The 18,705-nt window shown below is 36.3% G+C and overlaps 1 protein-coding gene across 1 annotated transcript; it reads left to right on the forward strand.

Annotated features, from left to right (window-relative positions):
- Positions 1–2,692: 2,692 nt before the first annotated feature.
- Positions 2,693–10,485, forward strand: LOC128242153 (uncharacterized). Its single transcript, XM_052959219.1, has 4 exons — positions 2,693–2,920; positions 6,540–6,674; positions 7,604–7,735; positions 10,169–10,485. The coding sequence occupies exons 1-4, from the start codon at positions 2,779–2,781 to the stop codon at positions 10,342–10,344; spliced, it is 585 nt and encodes a 194-aa protein (XP_052815179.1). The 5' UTR covers positions 2,693–2,778; the 3' UTR covers positions 10,345–10,485.
- Positions 10,486–18,705: the final 8,220 nt, after the last annotated feature.

Genomic DNA, 18,705 nt, shown 5'->3' on the forward strand with positions numbered 1-18,705 from the left:
ATGTATTTTTGATATAGTTTGTTCTAGGTTTTACAACAAAAAGATCCTTGTTATTTGAAGAACGCAAGCTATAGTGCTCATTTTGGGCAAATGTTAACAATTCTGTGAAGGAGTCAAACATTTCATGCTTTTGAAAACAAGTAATGAAAGATGATAATAGCACCTGTCTTCAAAAGATAGCAACCCTGACTGTTTCAATATGTTTCCACAGTGGCTAGTTCCCGACTTCATTATTAGCTTAATCGCTCTTTTCTGAATATTAGTGATTTTTGTGGTATCTGAGGAATGAGTAAGTCCCCAGACACTACAACAGTACTCCATGTTTGACATGATATATGCATTATCATACAATAATTTCATCTCGTCTGTAAGATAATATGCTGTTCTTCTTAGAAGTTCCAATTTTGAATTAAGCTTATTCACTACAGTATTAACATGTGTATGCCATGACAATGTCTGATCAACATGCACCCCGAGGACCTTTTGACATTTCACGTTTTCTACTGACAATCCATCTATTGATAGTTCAAGTTGCATTGCATGTTTTGCCTTATAATTAGAACATAGAATCATACATTTGGTTTTTGATGGATGGATTGACATATTATTTGTCTTACACCAACAGTTCACATTCTTAAGGCTTTTCTGAAGATCTGATTGAATGCTCAATATACTTAGACCTATTTTGTATAACCAGGAATCATCTGCATATAAGTCAATACATGAATTGGAAAAAAAATAAAGGCATATCATTGATGTATATGAGAAAAAGTAAGGGACCGAGTATTGATCCTTGAGGGACACCCGACATAGTTTTCATTTTCTCAGAATTCATGTTGTTCCCTTTCACAAATTGCATCCTGTTAGTCAGATAGGACCTAAATAATTTCATAGACCTTTCTGTGAAGTGATAACGTTTAAGTTTGTGTAAGAGTATTTCATGGTCAACTTAGTCAAATGCTTGATCAAAACACTTCAATTTGAAACAGAAAATGTTGGCAAATAAAACATTTAAATTTTAAAGAAATGTTACATAAGTTTAAATAAAGATAAATTTGGAAATTAACAATTTACCGTTTATTTAAAAAAAATGGTTATCCCGTTTTTCAAACCTTTTCTTGATATTGAAGCTGAATGTTCGAACACCTGCTTTCATACCAAACAAATTACAGACGAAAACAACTGTTCGAACAAAAATAGAATGTTATATCATCGTTCAAATGTATTTTGAACTGTTTGTCGTTGTAATTCAAAGTTCCCGAAAAATTCATACAACAATTTACATATTTACTGAAAAAGAAATTTTTACCCCACCAACGCATCAAAATTTGTCCATAAACTAGCGTGGTCTTCACCATTACCTGGAAATCAACCTGTTTAAGCAAAACAGACTGGTGTCTGATAGTAAGATGACTGAATACCCATGTATCATGAAACAAACTCTAAAACTAAGAAAACTGTTTTATATCCAATGATTATCCGATATTGTTTTGCTAACACATTCGACATTTCAAATGTTCATTCAATATATGGCGGCGTAGTAATTTGGTAATGTATTCATGCCCCGCTTAAAATAAAAGTGTTTTTGTAATCTTTTGGAACATGGATGCACTAATAAAACTTCATCGATTACTGTTCATAAAATATTTGCACTAATAATAATTAACTCGTGATCACAGAAAAACTATATTTTCACGAGTGGCTTCCGTTAAAATATGTATTTCTATGACACTCGTGAAATAAAATACGACCTTACACTGAAATAAACAAATATCCTCTATTTACCTTAATTTTACAATGCCCCCCTGTATCAGCTAGTGCTATCTGTGTGTCATACGACACGTGTGTGAATAGGGTTTTAACACTCCCAATTATTCATTTTTCTATTTCACATGCTAATAACGTCAATGCACATGAATTTAGTTAACATGCACATGCATCACTGGTGAGAAGGGCAACGCCCTCACAACATGTGACTCTTCAGCATCAACACATCTTTAAAATCGCTATTTCTGAATATGTTTAAGTACGAGGACGGTAATTGTACATGCAAAGATACTTCATTCTACAAACATTGTTATGTGGGTTTCACAGCTCTATATAAGCGTGTATAACAATACGACTAAAACACTGGAAACATACGTTTTACACTTTAGGTGCCTTATTTCTTCGTGGTATATAAGTTACTAGTACTTGTAAAACACGAGCGCCGCGGAGCGAACGACGTTGCTCGCCCGATGGTTCGAAGTACGGACGTTTTTCAACAACCTAGAAAGCTGTACATGAGTGTGTGACTTGTCTCTGGCAACATCAGTACCACGTTTCAGTTGATTATCTGATGTTGAGTTATGGCCAAGTTTAACGTGTTTGCATTACGGTGACCAGGACAACGACGCCACTGCTACTACACTACCCCGATCTGTCTCCTCGAAATACCGACGAGCGAAATATGATCTTCAACATGCAAAGAAAATTTATGATTGAATTATGTTTAATGAATCTCGTTCACAATGTATGATGTCGTGTAAAAGTTGATTGTTGTTGATAGATGACAGGAGTATGGAACAGTATAAATTTGATTGATTACGATAAAGTTTAAGGGCTAAAATTGAATAGGCCTATCTGCTCTCCTATTTTAATTTTACTTACAATATTAACGCTTCCATCCATTTTCTGTGCGTTTAGCAACTACGTCAGCTAACTTAACAGCTTCATTATATTTTGTACAAACACTCCTCGTTCCGTGTAGACTTGTTACTATTGCATGTCTATATCACGATGGAAATTACAGTTAGTGTAGCTTTCTTTGTTCTGTATTTATGTTCAGTAAACGCGCATGTTACTAAGAGCAATGGATATGGATACCATTTACCAAGAGGAGGAAACAACATCATCATCATCAACAACAACATCAACAGATGTAAGTTTTACAGCTTTGGAGGAAAACAAAGATTATTTGAAAGTTATTTCAATTGTTGTGAACTGTCGTCAGTTGTTGTCACCAAACGTTCTTATTATGCGCCGTTAAATAATTTACTAATTACACCAGACCTCTCACTTGAACTGTTTTAGATTGCCAACCCGATGGGAAATACCGAGTCATTTTCGCCCTGTAAGCTTCTTAAGTTAGACATCCATGCTTTTCAAGTCTCTTCTTCAAGCTTCGAGCTTTTGTTGTCATCATCGTGCTGTCGTATTATCGCGTTTTTATCGTCGTACGATCGCGTTTTCATCATCGTACTGTCGCTTCTGAGTGAAAAAAATGCTTATTAAGTACAATTTATTTATCATTGTTTTAGAAGAAAACGCATATAAAAGTGCTTTGAAATAGAGTCAAGTTTAGGCCGCTTTATTATGTTAATGTATAAATAAAAAACATTGATTTATCATTGTTTTTTTAAGAAATGCATGAACAATTGCTTTGATATAGAGAAGAAATTTAGACCGTAAAGCCGCTGGGCCGCTGGGCCGCTAGGCCACCAGACTTCAAAACCACGCCCCAATGCCGCTATCTTCACGCCGCTAGGTCGCTAGACCGCTTACTTCACGACATCTTTGCATACCACCTTAATAACATATTGGCTTAATGGAAGAGCCTGTTCTCCGACAATTCGTTACCCAGCGCCAAATCTACTAATCGCCGCAAGTATGTTTATTAAATATGTAACAAAAATAATTTTCCGTATAGGGTGTTAAATATAATAAAATATTGAAAAAGCAAATATAGCTAAAAATAATACTTAATTTTGAAGAATGTAAAATCGTCTAGACTGACAGCGTTAACATATCGATATTATAAACAAAGCTAGAAAATCTACACGGTCTTAATAAAACATGAATTCGCGATGTTTTTTTTCTTTGGAGAAGATATAAATTATATAGCCTTGTTGAAAATGGAGGTCCGCGCAATTTTAACAAATGCCTGGACGAAGCCTGTAGCGCATACACGCCCTCAAAATACAACGTACTTCATGTTATGACCCCATATGCACACATTTACGGTCAAATTCCAACGTTTTTCTCGCTCGCTCGTATGAATATTTAATCATATTTATTTATTATACCCCCTGTGAATTGTGGGTTCTATAAGAATCACGCGCGTCGTCACATCCGTCCGTTCCATTTTTGGTCCGGCCTAATCAGATTTTAAAATCATTTGGCGGAAGTGACCTACATAGTATAAGGATGTGTCACGCACAAGATCTTCAAAGTCAAGGTCACAGCGACCTGCTGAACACAGTACGTGTTCGTCCATCCCGTTTTTTGACGTCCCGTTTTTCCGGTCCAATGTTATATTTCATGGTCGGATTAAAAAAAACATATCTGGCAGAATTGACCACCATTGCATTAGGATATGTCACTCATAAGAACCGTGTCCTTACCTGAAAGGTCATTGTCATTGCAACTTTCTGAACCTGGTATGTATCCGTCCGTTCCGTGTTTGTCCGGTCCATCTTTCTCATTAATGGTGGCATTTTAAAATCATTTCGCAAAAATGACCACCATAGCATGAAGATATGTCGCGCACAAGACCCATGTCCATACCTTCAAGGTCAAGGCCGCAGTAACCTTCAAAGCGTAGTATGTTTTGCTACATAAGCCTTACTGATAAAAGTTTGTGTTTGTTCCATATCTCTCTCAGTCATGGTCGGATTTTAAAAATATTATGACCACCATAGCATGAGAATGTGTCGCGTACAAGACCCGTGTGCCTTCAAGGTCAAGGTCACAGTAACTATGAACCTTATATGTTTCCGTCGGTCCGTCCCGTTTTTGTCCGGTCCATATCTTCCCATGCATGGTCGGATATTTATCGGACACACAGTGCTCAGGGTGAGCTTTTCCCATTGCTCACATTCCGGCATCCGTCCGGCGTCCGTCAATAATTGCCTCAAACGACATTTTCTCCTTAACTGCTAGTTCAATTCAGACAAAACTTCACTGAGACGTTCCTTAAATGGTGCTCTTTCAAAAAAAATCAAAGACATTAATTCCATGCATAACCCACAAGGGTGCCAAGGCAACCAAAAGGGAATGCCATGAAGCCTAGAGCTTAGGTATTTGGTGTCTTACATCGTACAGTGGTCCCCTATCAAGGCTGTTCAAACTGGCCCCGTTCCTGGGTCACAAGTTTCTTACATACTTATACAGGGAACTCTTTGAAAATCTTCCTGTCTGAAACTGCTAGGCGCACACCCGTGAAATTTTGCATTTATCATCATACAGTAGTCCTCCACCAAGGTTGTTCAAATTTTACCCGGGGACAAAACTGGCCATATCGAGAACAAGAGTATTATCTACACACAGGCTACAAGTAAAGGCAGGTAGATGGTATAAGCCAGTAGCTAATCGTTATACAGAAAGAAAATGTCTAATGTGCTCGAAGAAGAGAATCATTTTGTTTTTTCCATGTAAACTCTTTACTGATAAAAGAAAAAAAAAACATACAGAAATAAGATAATGTTTATATACATATTCAACCGTGGTTGTGTATTAAGCAGCTGACAGAGAATAAAAAGACACGAGCTATTTGTTAGTAAAACAGACTGTATTTTATTAAATAACCCGGCAATAAGTATTTTAGTCTGTAGATGACCCGGCTAAATACATGTCTTTTAATTGGTAGATGACCAGGCCATATTTCTTAAAGTCGATAAATAAACGGGTCATAAGTCTTTTTTGTTGGTAACTGACCTGGTCATATGAGTCTTTGAGTCGGTAGATAACCCAAGATTTTTAGTCGATGGATACCTAGCCATAAGTGTTTTTAGTCGGTAGATTATCCGGCCATAAGGCTTTTTGTCTGTGCATAACATAAGTCTTTAAGTGGGAAGATAACCAAGCCATATGTCTTTTAGTCGGTAGATAACCCAGTCATTAGTCTTTTAGTCGGTAGATAACCCAGTCATTAGTCTTTTAGTCGGTAGATAATCTAGTCATTAGTCTTTTAGTCGGTATATAACCCAGTCATAAGTCCTTTAGTCGGTAGATAACCCAGTCATTAGTCTTTAAGTCGCTAGATTAGCCAGCCATACGTCTTTAAGTCGGTGGATAACCCAGCCATAAGTCTTTTAGTCGGTAGATAACCCAGCCATGTGTCGCTTAGTCGGTAGATAACCAAGCCATAAGTCTTTTAGTCGGTAGATAACCCAGCCATAAGTCTTTTAGTTGGTAGATAACCCAGCCATAAGTATTTTAGTCGGTAGATAACCCAGCCATGAGTCTTTTAGTCGGTAGATAACCCAGCCATGTGTCTTTTAGTCTGTAGATAACCTAAACATGTGTCTTTTAGTCGGTAGATAACCCAGCCATAAACCTTTTAGTCGGTAGATAACCATAAGTCTTTGAGTCGGTAGATAACCAAGCCATAAGTCTTTTAGTCGGTAGATAACCCAGTCATATGTCTTTTAGTCGGTAGATAACCCAGCCATAAGTCTTAAAGTCGGTAGATAACCCAGCCGTAAGTCTTTTAGTCGGTAAATAACTCAGCCATAAGTCTTTTAATTGGTTGATAACCCAAAAATGCTCATCTTTAACAGACGGTTACGGAGGTGTTACATCAATGGCACAGATGTACTGCTCCTACTGCCAAGCCAGGGGCTGGACCACGTGCATGCAGCGTTTCTGTTTCGCTGGCTTCGGCCCACCCCCAACTGATGTCTCTGGTTATGGAGGTAAGATACCACCATTCGTCAAGGCTCAAAACGTTACCCCACTCGCTCTCTCTGGGTTTTGTCGTTATTCGTACTGCACGGCACAAGGCTTGCGTGTCTGCAGCGAGCGGTTCTCTGGCTTAAAATCACTGCATATGTCACTTGCAATGTTGAGAAGGTGAACAGTGTGCATATATGTTAAAATGTTACCCAGTCTTATTCTGAGGTGTGACAGCACAGCGCTTAGTCGTGGGTTGGAGTATCTGAGATGAGCGGTTCTGTTTCTTTGACTTCAACCAATCCACCACTGATGCTCCTCGTTTTGGATACATGAATAATAGTGATCTCCATTTTGTCAAAATGGTACTATTACTCTCCGGGGATGACAAATATCCTTCAAACTTTTCATTCTGCCAAGCCACTGGCTGGAAAATCTGCTTGGAGCGTTTGCGGTTCGTATTTTCGAGAAACACCCCACCACCACTGATATCAATCATGGTTCAACTTATAGGAGTAACAATATTGGCCAAAATGTTACTCTGCGCACCTTGGATATGACAATTTGTCCAGACGTACTGTTTGTTATTGAGACAGATGGTACTTTTAAATGTCAAAATGTAACGCCGTTACACAATGTCAAAATAATCGAGGTGAAATGGTATGGAATGGTACGGTATGGAATGGTATGGTATGGAGATCGTAAGGACTTGAGAGATCCGCCATATGTCAAATCTTACCCAACAAACATGTTGAGATTGATTAAATGGTCGAGATGGATTGGTTATTGAGCTAACCTCCAGATTTATGTCAACATGTTTCTTGTCGGTATATAACCCAGCCAAATGTATTTTAGTCGGTAAATAACCCGGCCCTATGTATTTTAGTCGGTATATAACCCGGCCATATGTATTTTAATTGGTAGAGTACCTACTAATGCTCATTGTTTACAGGTTACGGAGGTGTGACATCAATGGCTCAGATGTACTGCTCCTACTGCCAAGCCAGGGGCTGGAGCACGTGCGTGCAGCGTTTCTGTTTCGCTGGCTACGGTCCACCCCCAACTGATGTCGCTGGTTATGGAGGTTAGTATAGTGAGATACCTCCATTCGTCAAAGCTTAAAACGTTACCCCCCCCCCCCCCCCCACACACACACACACTTTCTCTCTCTGTGTTGTGCCGTTATTCATACTGCACGGCATCGGGCTTGCTTGTCTGCAGCGAGCGGTTCTGTTTCTCTGGCTTAAAATCACTGCATAAGTCGACTTATTTATATTATAAGCTTTCCGTGATTAGTGTTATTACTTATTACTCATTATGCCCCGCCCCCCTTGAGCGCCATGTTGTCAGGGTTTGGGCTATTGAATGAAATTTGCATGGACCGAAATGGCAGCTGAGTTGTCATTGACATTGGATGCCTTTGAGGCAGTTTTAAGTTTGTGGGCGATGGGTGCAGGCATTGTCGTGTTATCACACAGACATTTTTTGCGTTCAAGGTTACTGTGACCTTGACCTTCGCCCGATGACCCCTAAATACAAAATGTGTCATCTACTGATCATGCCAAACCTTCATGTTGATGAACTTAGGTCCAGGAATTGTCACTGTGACCTTGATCTTTGACTCTATGACCCCTTAAATCAATAGGGGTCATCTACTTGGTAGGCGCAACCACCTCCAAGTCGAGTTAGAGGGCCATGGGTGCAGGCAATGTCGAGTTATCACTCGGACAACCATTAAGCATTCAAGGTCACCGTGACCTTGACCTTTGACCCGATGACCCTATAAATCAAAAGGGGTCATATACTAGTCAAGCCCAGCCTCCATATCAAGTTTGATGACCATAGTTCTAAGCATTGTTGAGATATCACTCGGACAATCTTTGACAACTTTTTACCATTAAAGGTCACTGTGACCGTGACCTTTAACCCGATGATCCCGAAAAGCAATAGGGTCATCTACTGGTCAGGCCCAACCTTCATGTCAAGTTTGATGACCGTACGTCCAGGAATTGTCGAGTTATCACTAGGACTAGCTTTGGTCTTCCGACGGAACGACCGACCGACCTACCGAACGGCCGACCGACATATGCAAAGCAATATACCCCCTCTTCTTCGAAGGGGAATACTTATTGAGGAATACTCGCGTATTAGACCGCGGGGGATTTCGCAATGATTCCTTGTCGACACTGTTCAGATTAAACACGAATTCCTCGTGCTATTCCTGCTACCATTTAGGATGACGGGTTGGATTTCGCGAGGAAGAGGTATTGTTTACATTTGTTTGTGTACTGGAAATTTCGATAATGATAGTTGTTGACAGTAAGCTATGACCATCCGAAAAAAGTTTTTCATCATTTTTATTGTATTGGAAATATCGATACTGATAGTTGTTGACAGTAAGCTACAAGGGATGATCAATAATTACGTAGACCACAGACATTCGTCGCCTGAAAAGGTGCCCGCATCGAACGGCACTTGCAGTGAAGACATCACCGGCGGTTGAGCGGTTGAGGGGGTGGCTGTGACACATACGATGTCGCCGACCCGACCTGTCAATGAGCTGACGGGCGGATAGACGTTCACTTACATGAGCTATATTGTTGGCATTCCTCGAGCCCCGAAGAATATCTCCGTTGACTTTAAGAGCGGCAGGAAAAAGCATTTGAACATTTCTAGCACCACATTTTTTCTGTGCGTCCTTAAAATCCGCTCATAGCTATTGCTTGGCAGTGCTTATTTCAAACGGGTAGTCCGGGGTCCGCAATACTATTGTCTATTAAGTTTCCTTTCATCGACTTGGCTTTGTTTTCTATTCTTTTGTACACAAAAGGCGACGAAGGCGGCTCTCAATGACATCGGCGGACGCCTTGGAATAAAACAGACATTGTTCAACATTAGCCAGTCTGTTGTGTATTGGGCTGGTGTAAGTTATAAGATCAAATAAACAATCCAGTTAATCGGTCAACGACATTCGTGTGATATCCCTAAGCGAAGGTACCGTCTCGGAGAACACTGACCATGTCCGCCATGATGGACGATTATACTTGCCGATATCCGGACAAGTGTCCGGACATGAGCAAGCGCTTGTCGCTCTACGTTTGCGTTTCTTTTCATTTTGCCAGAAAGGAGAAAATCTGTTTGAAGTGCTAGCCGTTGTGTGATCAACCCACAAAGAAACCACACTTGATAAATCCTGTTGAACACTAAATAATAAATAATTTGCCTGGGGGAGACACCAGTGGCCGCCAGTAACCACGGCCGATAACTACACCCTTATATATTATTATGGAAGAGCATTTAAGCACAAATTACATCTTGCTTTATTACTTTTACATCTTGCATTCTGACTTTTACACTTGCATTATGACTTGAAAATCTTGCTTTCTCACATGTACATATTGCTTCGTGACATCCTCTTATTTGACCAAACCAAAGAAATTACCAGTTGTATACCGGCCATTGGCAACATATATCCAATCATTCATGCAGTTATTCTCTCTCATTTGCTTCTTTCCAGGTGACTTCTTATCCAAACATATAACGATTGGAATCTGCAACTATTGCCGAAACTTTGGTATCTGGGACTGCGTAAACCTCTTCTGCTATGGCATCCCCGTGTATAGCCGGCATTATGCCGCCAGCAAACACAGTGGACGCCATTCACAATCATACTATGGACATCTGGCTGGTTGACCACTTTAACATGTGTATTCTTCTCCAACATGTAATGACCGATACCATTTTACCATAGAACAAGAAACCCCCAAAACGGCAAAGATAAAATACTGTTTAACATTGTAAACGTAATGTGTTTTTCAAATAAAGAAGCTTTTGTTAAAAAAGGATTTTCGTTTATTGAACTAAATGTATTACATTCAAATGCAAATTATGCATACAAGTAGTCAGGAAATATGTCACAAATTTAGTTGGAGTGGTATCGGGCTGTTTTCAATATGCAGAAATACCAAAACAAAAAATGGTCAGTAATTAGGACAACAGCATCTGAACAGCATCTGCTAATTTGCTAAAGTAAATACCAAAAGTGATAAGAAAAAAATATAATATATAGCTTTATATAAAGGTCTCGCTTTCGGAAGGTCTTTCACAATGGACAGACTCTGGTCACGTTAAAGTAAATCTCGCTTTGAAAATGCCTATTACCGGCGGTAAAATTTAAATTGACCTTGAAAGGTACAAAAACCAATCGCATGTTTTAAGGATAAAAACTATGAAAGAAAATGATTGATTCATAAATCTGAAGTCATAATGTGACTCATTACGGATTTCTATGTTCATATAGATTTTCTTTTATAGTAAGTATTTTTGTTGTTGTTGCTGTGGGTTTTTTTTTTGTTTTTTTTTGTTATTTGGTGTTTTGTAAAATAATTTTGTCTAATTTTCTACCTTTAAAATTACTTTCATCAATCAAAATGAATGGTTATTTATGTTAAATGTCGCTAAGTACTATCCAAGCAGGATATGAACACATAACAAACATGTTAAATGTAGTACAGATTGGTATGAAAAAAGACATGAAGATTGATACAAATAGAAACCATAAAAAGAGATAATTCAACAACATATCGACACTTAAAAAGAAACAATTCGTTATTATTCGCAGGTATACATACATGCACGCACGCACGCACGCACGCACGCACGCATGCACACACACACACACATACATATACTTTTTAAAAAAGGTGAGCATTTTCTAGAGGCGTGAACTGTACAGACCATTAGAGTTAAAGTACTCAATTTTACAGGCATTTCTTATTTCTTTAATGAATTATAAATACATTATTATAACATAAACATATAGATTGTAGTTATTCAGCATGAAACCACTTCAGAGTAGAAAATGATATTCATCTTCATTAGTATTAGTTAAACATGCTTCGCAATATATATCTACAATGAATATTTGGTACCTAACATGGATTAAACAGTACTATTTGGCCATATTGACGTGGATTAATAACCATAAATGGTGTTCAATGTTGATCTAAATAAGATCACAGAACGTTGTAGCGAATCGGATAACGTGTTATAAATGAAGAACCTGTATAGTGAATAAGTCCAATATATTTGTCCATACAATTGACTGACGTACTAAGTTGTTTACTGCATCCAAACCTCATGTTATGGTGTTTGTCAAATCGTAAGATTATTATGAACGTTCTTGAAATTGTTGGCCATGTTTTATTGACTAACAAGGAAACGATTTGAGCACTCAACCTGAAGGGCGGTGACAGGGCAAAGTACAAGAACAGACTGGCAATAAGATGTTTATAAGGCACTGTACTGTTGAATCTCTGTTTTAAGTACGATTACCGCACCGAGGAGTCTTTCAAGGAAACGGACAAAGATGTTGCGTTTATATTCCGGTAACGTGACGTTGACGCTGTTTTAACCGATGTTGCGTTGCATCCATTAATAGTATTATGTGATATCAGTTTCACATAAAGAGGTCATTGCCAACTTTGGAGAAATCCGCTGAAGCGAAAGTGCCTATAGAGTTATATAGGGAAAATATGGTTAAACAGTTCTCACGACTTAGTCTTTCAACAGATCAACTTACTTCCTACATATATGTTAGGATAATTCTTGTCCTTGAAGATGATGGTTTTGTATTAATTGTATGATTTTTACATTTTGGTCCTTTTTAAGGGTTTTGTTGGTCATTAAAAGTTACATTGAAATAAGAAGGAGCTAAAAATTGTTTTGCTATTTAAAGTTATTATAGACATCCGATCGCTTAGCTTCCAGCGGATTATGATGCAGATTTTTTTTCTCTTTCAAATGCACTTTTCGAAAAAAATGATTTTTTAAATATCTTTTGGTCCTTTTTGAACAATTATGTAAAGTTTGTAGAAAATCGATGCCCCAAATTGTGTATTCAACTGTACGATAATGGTTTTATAGCCCTCCCCGCGGCGTATTCACAGCAGGATAGAAATAATCCATCGGCACGGTTATGACACTGGGTATGACATGTGCAACGAAGTTTGTCATTTATAGCAATAAAATTATTCCATAAGTATTTCGGATTTTTTTTTCCTTTTATCATTATTATATAATTGAAGTTATATATGATACTCGATTATTCATTTACATTAGTAGTTAAGAAATGTCATTTAACGTTTTTGTGTAAAAAAGTAAGTAATATATTTATCAAAAATTATTCCCATTTTCAATCGCAATCACTATTAAAGACAGTTAAAACGTAACACTTTCCTTATAAAATTTTAATGTTTCAAGTTTCCGATTGGCAATTTTGAAAATACATTTGGGCTACAAAACATAATAAATAAGGGTATTCAAAGATAATAATTTAAATATCTACATCGAGTCAACATGTTCGTAAGTAATGCTTATTAAGTTCTATTAAACATTTTGGTCTACCATTTGCAAGCACTCAACCAAACATGTTTGTAATTTATCGTAAATATAATTATTTTGATTAGGCAAGAAATGTGTTACATGGAATTTTGTCAGCATATTTTTAGTAACGAGTGCTCTAGGTTTTCATTATGTGTCAAAATGCCATTAAATCAACGTGTTGTTATGGAATAAAAGGGTATACCTCCTTATTGTCAATACAACATCAATGGCATTTTAACTTGTATCGTTAAAGACCGGTACTAAATGATAGCAACTGCAGTTATTATTTCATTTCAGCTGTTCCTTTCCGAAATTTCACACCCAATTTTGTGTTACTCTGCTATTAGAAAAATTACCACACTGTTAAATTAAAGCTGTGGAAATGGCCCAAATTAAATGTCTTGATAAACGATCCATTATACACTTTAACAAAAATACACGGAATATAATATGTAAAGGAAGTAAGTTTATCAGAGATGATTTGATATTTCACTTTATCAACTAACGTTTCCCCCTATAGAACATCTCCACCTAAATCTAAAATCGCCCAAAACTGAAATTTTCTATCGCAATTTAAAATAAAAAGACGGGTCAACTTTATGACCCTCATAGATTATAACAAATACATAACCATGTTATTTGAAATAAATAAGGCAAATAAAAAGTGAATTTAATTTTATTTTTTTAAATTATAATGAAGAAAGTATAAAAAAAAATGTTGTTTTTTTGTGTGTAAATGTTTTTTTTTTTCGTTCTTAAACGCACTTTTAAAGCTGCACCCTCACAGATTGACATTTTTTATATTTTCTTTAGCTTCTGTCTCAGAATCAACCTAGTTTTTGGTATCAATGCCTTCAATTCAGTCATATAATGTAACTTACAACAGATCTCAATTGTAAAGAAAACTGCCGGAAATTTAATTTTTAAGCTATTAAACATCGCTCTTCGAACATAAATATGATAAACGGTGATCTAATATTGTCAGCAGTCTTGTATCACTGGTTTCCAGACATTTACGCAAACAATTGGCTCATTCCAACACAAAAGAAGTTGCCGAAAGGGTCATTCTGTGCGAGTGCAGCTGTAAGTGCCATAGTGGCTTTCTAGAACTCCGTGATAGTTAAACATGGCGGAAGACAAGCACTTTGAACAATTTTGGTGGACGACCACATTACATGCTAAATATCTTAGGCCTACTCAATCGCCGTGGTACAACTGTTTTTCATACAGCTCTCGATTACATAAACTGTTTTGAATTAGAGACACCTAAAAACCATTCTGATGAAATTATTTCAAAATTGGAATCTTTTCTGACAAGACATTAGCAACTTTTCATTATTTAAAGACATGTTGAGAAAACAAGCACCCCATGACAGACTCAATTATTATTAAAGGAACGATAAACAAATTCGGTAGATGGTAACACCGGGAATATGAATAAGTTCAATGCTGTACCAATATGTTCTTTTTTTCGGACTAACTGGCTTGAATTGAAGCAAAAGGTCTCCCAGGTCACAGAAAAAGGAAAACGTTTTCACCCATCGTAGATCTACTTTCTGATAAACGATGTGTTTTTTTTGGTCAGAAAATCCACTTTTAACAGCATAAAAATTAATAAAACCCTTAGACGGACTGTCGGGTACCTGTGCCTGGCTGTCTACTTTCAAAATACAATCCAATCTAAATAGAATTAACATTAATAAAACCCTTAGACGATGTGTCAAGTACCTGTGCCTGGCTGTCTTCTTTCATAATACAATCCAATCTAAATAAAATTAACATTAATAAAACCCTTAGACGGCGTGTCAAGTACCTGTGCCTGGCTGTCTTCTTTCATAATACAATCCAATCTAAATAAAATTAACATTAATAAAACCCTTAGACGGCGTGTCAAGTACCTGTGCCTGGCTGTCTTCTTTCATAATACAATCCAATCTAAATAGAATTAACATTAATAAAACCCTTAGACGATGTGTCAAGTACCTGTGCCTGGCTGTCTTCTTTCAAAATACAATCCAATCTAAATAGAATTAACATTAATAAAACCCTTAGACGATGTGTCAAGTACCTGTGCCTGGCTGTCTTCTTTCAAAATACAATCCAATTTAAATAGAATTAACATTGATAAAACCCTTAGACGATGTGTCAAGTACCTGTGCCTGGCTGTCTTCTTTCATAATACAATCCAATCTAAATAGAATTAACATTAATAAAACCCTTAGACGATGTGTCAAGTACCTGTGCCTGGCTGTCTACTTTCAAAATACAATCCAATCTAAATAGAATTAACATTAATAAAACCCTTAGACGATGTGTCAAGTACCTGTGCCTGGCTGTCTTCTTTCATAATACAATCCAATCTAAATAGAATTAACATTAATAAAACCCTTAGACGATGTGTCAAGTACCTGTGCATGGCTGTCTTCTTTCAAAATACAATCCAATCTAAATAGAATTAACATTAATAAAACCCTTAGACGATGTGTCAAGTACCTGTGCCAGGCTGTCTACTTTCAAAATACAATTCAATCTAAATAGAATTAACATTAATAAAACCCTTAGACGGCGTGTCAAGTACCTGTGCCTGGCTGTCTTCTTTCATAATACAATCCAATCTAAATAGAATTAACATTAATAAAACCCTTAGACGATGTGTCAAGTACCTGTGCCTGGCTGTCTTCTTTCATAATACAATCCAATCTAAATAGAATTAACATTAATAAAACCCTTAGACGATGTGTCAAGTACCTGTGCCTGGCTGTCTACTTTGGTGTCCTGTATTATACTGTTTAAATTGTGGCACGTGATCTGACTGCCATACGTGGTGCTAATTGAAAGGTCTCAACATACATGTCAATCCTATGGGCTAACCCAAGTACCGTAAGTGTTCAGGTCAGCTTAAAAAATGATATAAGCAAACAGACCAATTTTTTTAAAGCACTGTTTAATCATGAAGGTAACACATTTGAGCACTTGGGTATATTCCAAGCAATTTGATAAAATAGTAATAATAAACATAGTATATAAGTATATAAACAAACAAGACAACAAAATAAAACATGTACATTGTAACAAGATGGGCTAAACAAAACACAGTGGGGAAAACTAGTTATTTCTTTCAGGTTGTTTTCATTTATAACTGCTCTAATTTCTGCTCTACAACACCATAGTGGTACATTTGATAAGAATTTGTTCATAAAAAGTTTGAATTGTTTTAACAGTAACCACAGCTGTCATTTAGTTCTACCAGATGTGTACATCTACTTTTCATTCTATTTTTTTTCAACATAGAGTGATATGCATGTTAATCCAATCTCATTCACAGTGATCTCCCTTGAAGAACTAAATTACTGTACAACAAAGGGAAGTTTGATGTAAGAGCCATTCTGACTTTTGCGAATTAAATCTATGATCTTGTATAAAACACATTGAATAAACAATAAGAAGAAATGTTAATATGTAGGAACATGATTCTTTACAATCACTTTGGCCTATTGATATCAATAATTAGTTAGCAACACAAAAGATAAAGAAATAGAGGATAATTATTTGTTTCAGTATCATAATGTAATATAATTCATCAAGTGAGCATCAAAAAAAACATACATGTGTCACTGGATAGCCACAAGTGAAATATTCATTTTTTGGTGTTCAGTAGGTGAAATATATTGCGATCTTGCACTGAAGCAATTTTTCTTGGTATCATATGCCCAATACTGGTATTTAGACATTTAATTGCATTCATTTAATCAAAAATGTGTCAAACTACATGCACAAGTAACATGGTTTCAGAAATGACATGGTTAAAATTATGTCCCAGTCCTGTGCGAGTTTGTAAGTGAGTGCAGGCCAAAATTGCAAAATGGTGAAAAATACCAAATTGATATTTATACTGTTCGATAAATCTGTATAAACCACTGGAAAGCATAAAGCCATACATTTTGTTAAGGGCATGAAGTCATGTCCTTTCCATTAGAAAAACTGTAAGGGCATGTACATATAAAACATCACATAACAATGTTACGGGTAAAAAATCCCCATATTTTACACATAAAAGTTCACATTCATGGCATGTTTTGAATATAGAAGTTTTTGACCATCTGAGGATATGATGGTTAAATGCATATTGATATGATGAGATTTATAAATCTTCAAAATGTTGGCAAGTATGATATAAATAATTTACATTACTTTATCCAATTTAATTTCCTTTAACATGATTGTGATGAAAGCCAATGCTCCGAATGATTTCCTGTTCAATCAGTTCAAGTGTTCATTGTGAAAGCCATGAGAAAGATGCCCTGGTGGTATGAAACCCTGAACCTCTTGAGTGAGAGGTGGACACATATACCACTACACATATTTGAAACATTTACATGATGAAAGAGAAAGAATGTCCAGATCAATTTAAAGGAATGTTAGGTTTGTTTTACTGACCTGAATATTTTAGAGAAGGACTTCAAAGGTGTAAACACAATGATAACATTTTAACTTTAAAACAAATTAGGTCTCAATAGATAAATATGTTAATTATAAAACATTACTAAAGACATTATTTTGTACAACTAGAAATTATGTCAATATATATAATCTTATAACACATATTGGTAACCATGTCAAGTGCAATCAAGAAACAAATGGAAAGCTGTAACTTTAGTAGAGGAAAAACATACACAAGGCAAAACAGATGACAAACAAGAGCGCCACACAGAGAAAGCCAAATGCTCATCTGTTCAGGTTTTTTTCACAAAAAGGGCTTTACTGAACAATTATTCAAGGCCTTGTGCTATACCAAGATGCACATTGTCACTAACAACATGTGTACCTAGTTTCATTCGAATATCTTAAAAGATTGTAAGTTATAGCCACACTTTAAGACACCGATGAAAATGACACTTTTTTTCTTGAAAAATACAGACGGGCTAAAAATGACTTTTAACCTGTGAACAGCATTACCATGATTTGTAGGATAAGGTAACAAAAATAAAACATTCAGGGGCGGTATTCACAAAGCAATTTTAGGGTGAAATACATCTTAGATTATATATCAGAAAAAAGTTCTTGTAAAATCTTATTTTTTTTTCTAATAACAAGTCAAAAATGCTTTATGAATAAAAAAATATTTCTATGCATTATGATAAAGAACAAGTAACCATGGGAAGTGGCAACTGAAGTGTTAGTTTTTATATTATAATAATTATATTACTGGTCAGGGACACCTTCTTGCCTGGAAATGGATAAGAGGTAAGAGTATGCTAAAAGTTATGGTGAATGCTTATTTCTAACACAAGTTCACATGCTTAACATGCTCATTGAAATCCAGTGAAGCAACAGTGAACTGTACCGATAATTCCCCCACTATCTAAAAATATATATCAAAAAAATGTTTTCAACTAAACAATTACATATTTTATTTCTTTTTATTTCCTATAAATCTGAACGTGTTGCTCTTTTTAATGAGTAATTTTGGATGAAATATACTCCATTCTGTTGTGTAAAAAAGATTTGATAATCCCCCCAAAAAATATGGCACAACCTGGTGCAATTTCAATTTTGAGGATAAATTGCTGGTTTTCAAGGAATTTTTTTCTGTCTTGAAACTTCATTTAAACACACACTTTCATTTGTATAAAAAACAACAAATAATAATGCAATTGTTAAACACAGGAT

The sequence above is a fragment of the Mya arenaria genome, chromosome 8 (assembly GCF_026914265.1).
Source record: "Mya arenaria isolate MELC-2E11 chromosome 8, ASM2691426v1".
In the NCBI taxonomy this organism is placed as follows: Eukaryota; Metazoa; Mollusca; class Bivalvia; order Myida; family Myidae; genus Mya; species Mya arenaria.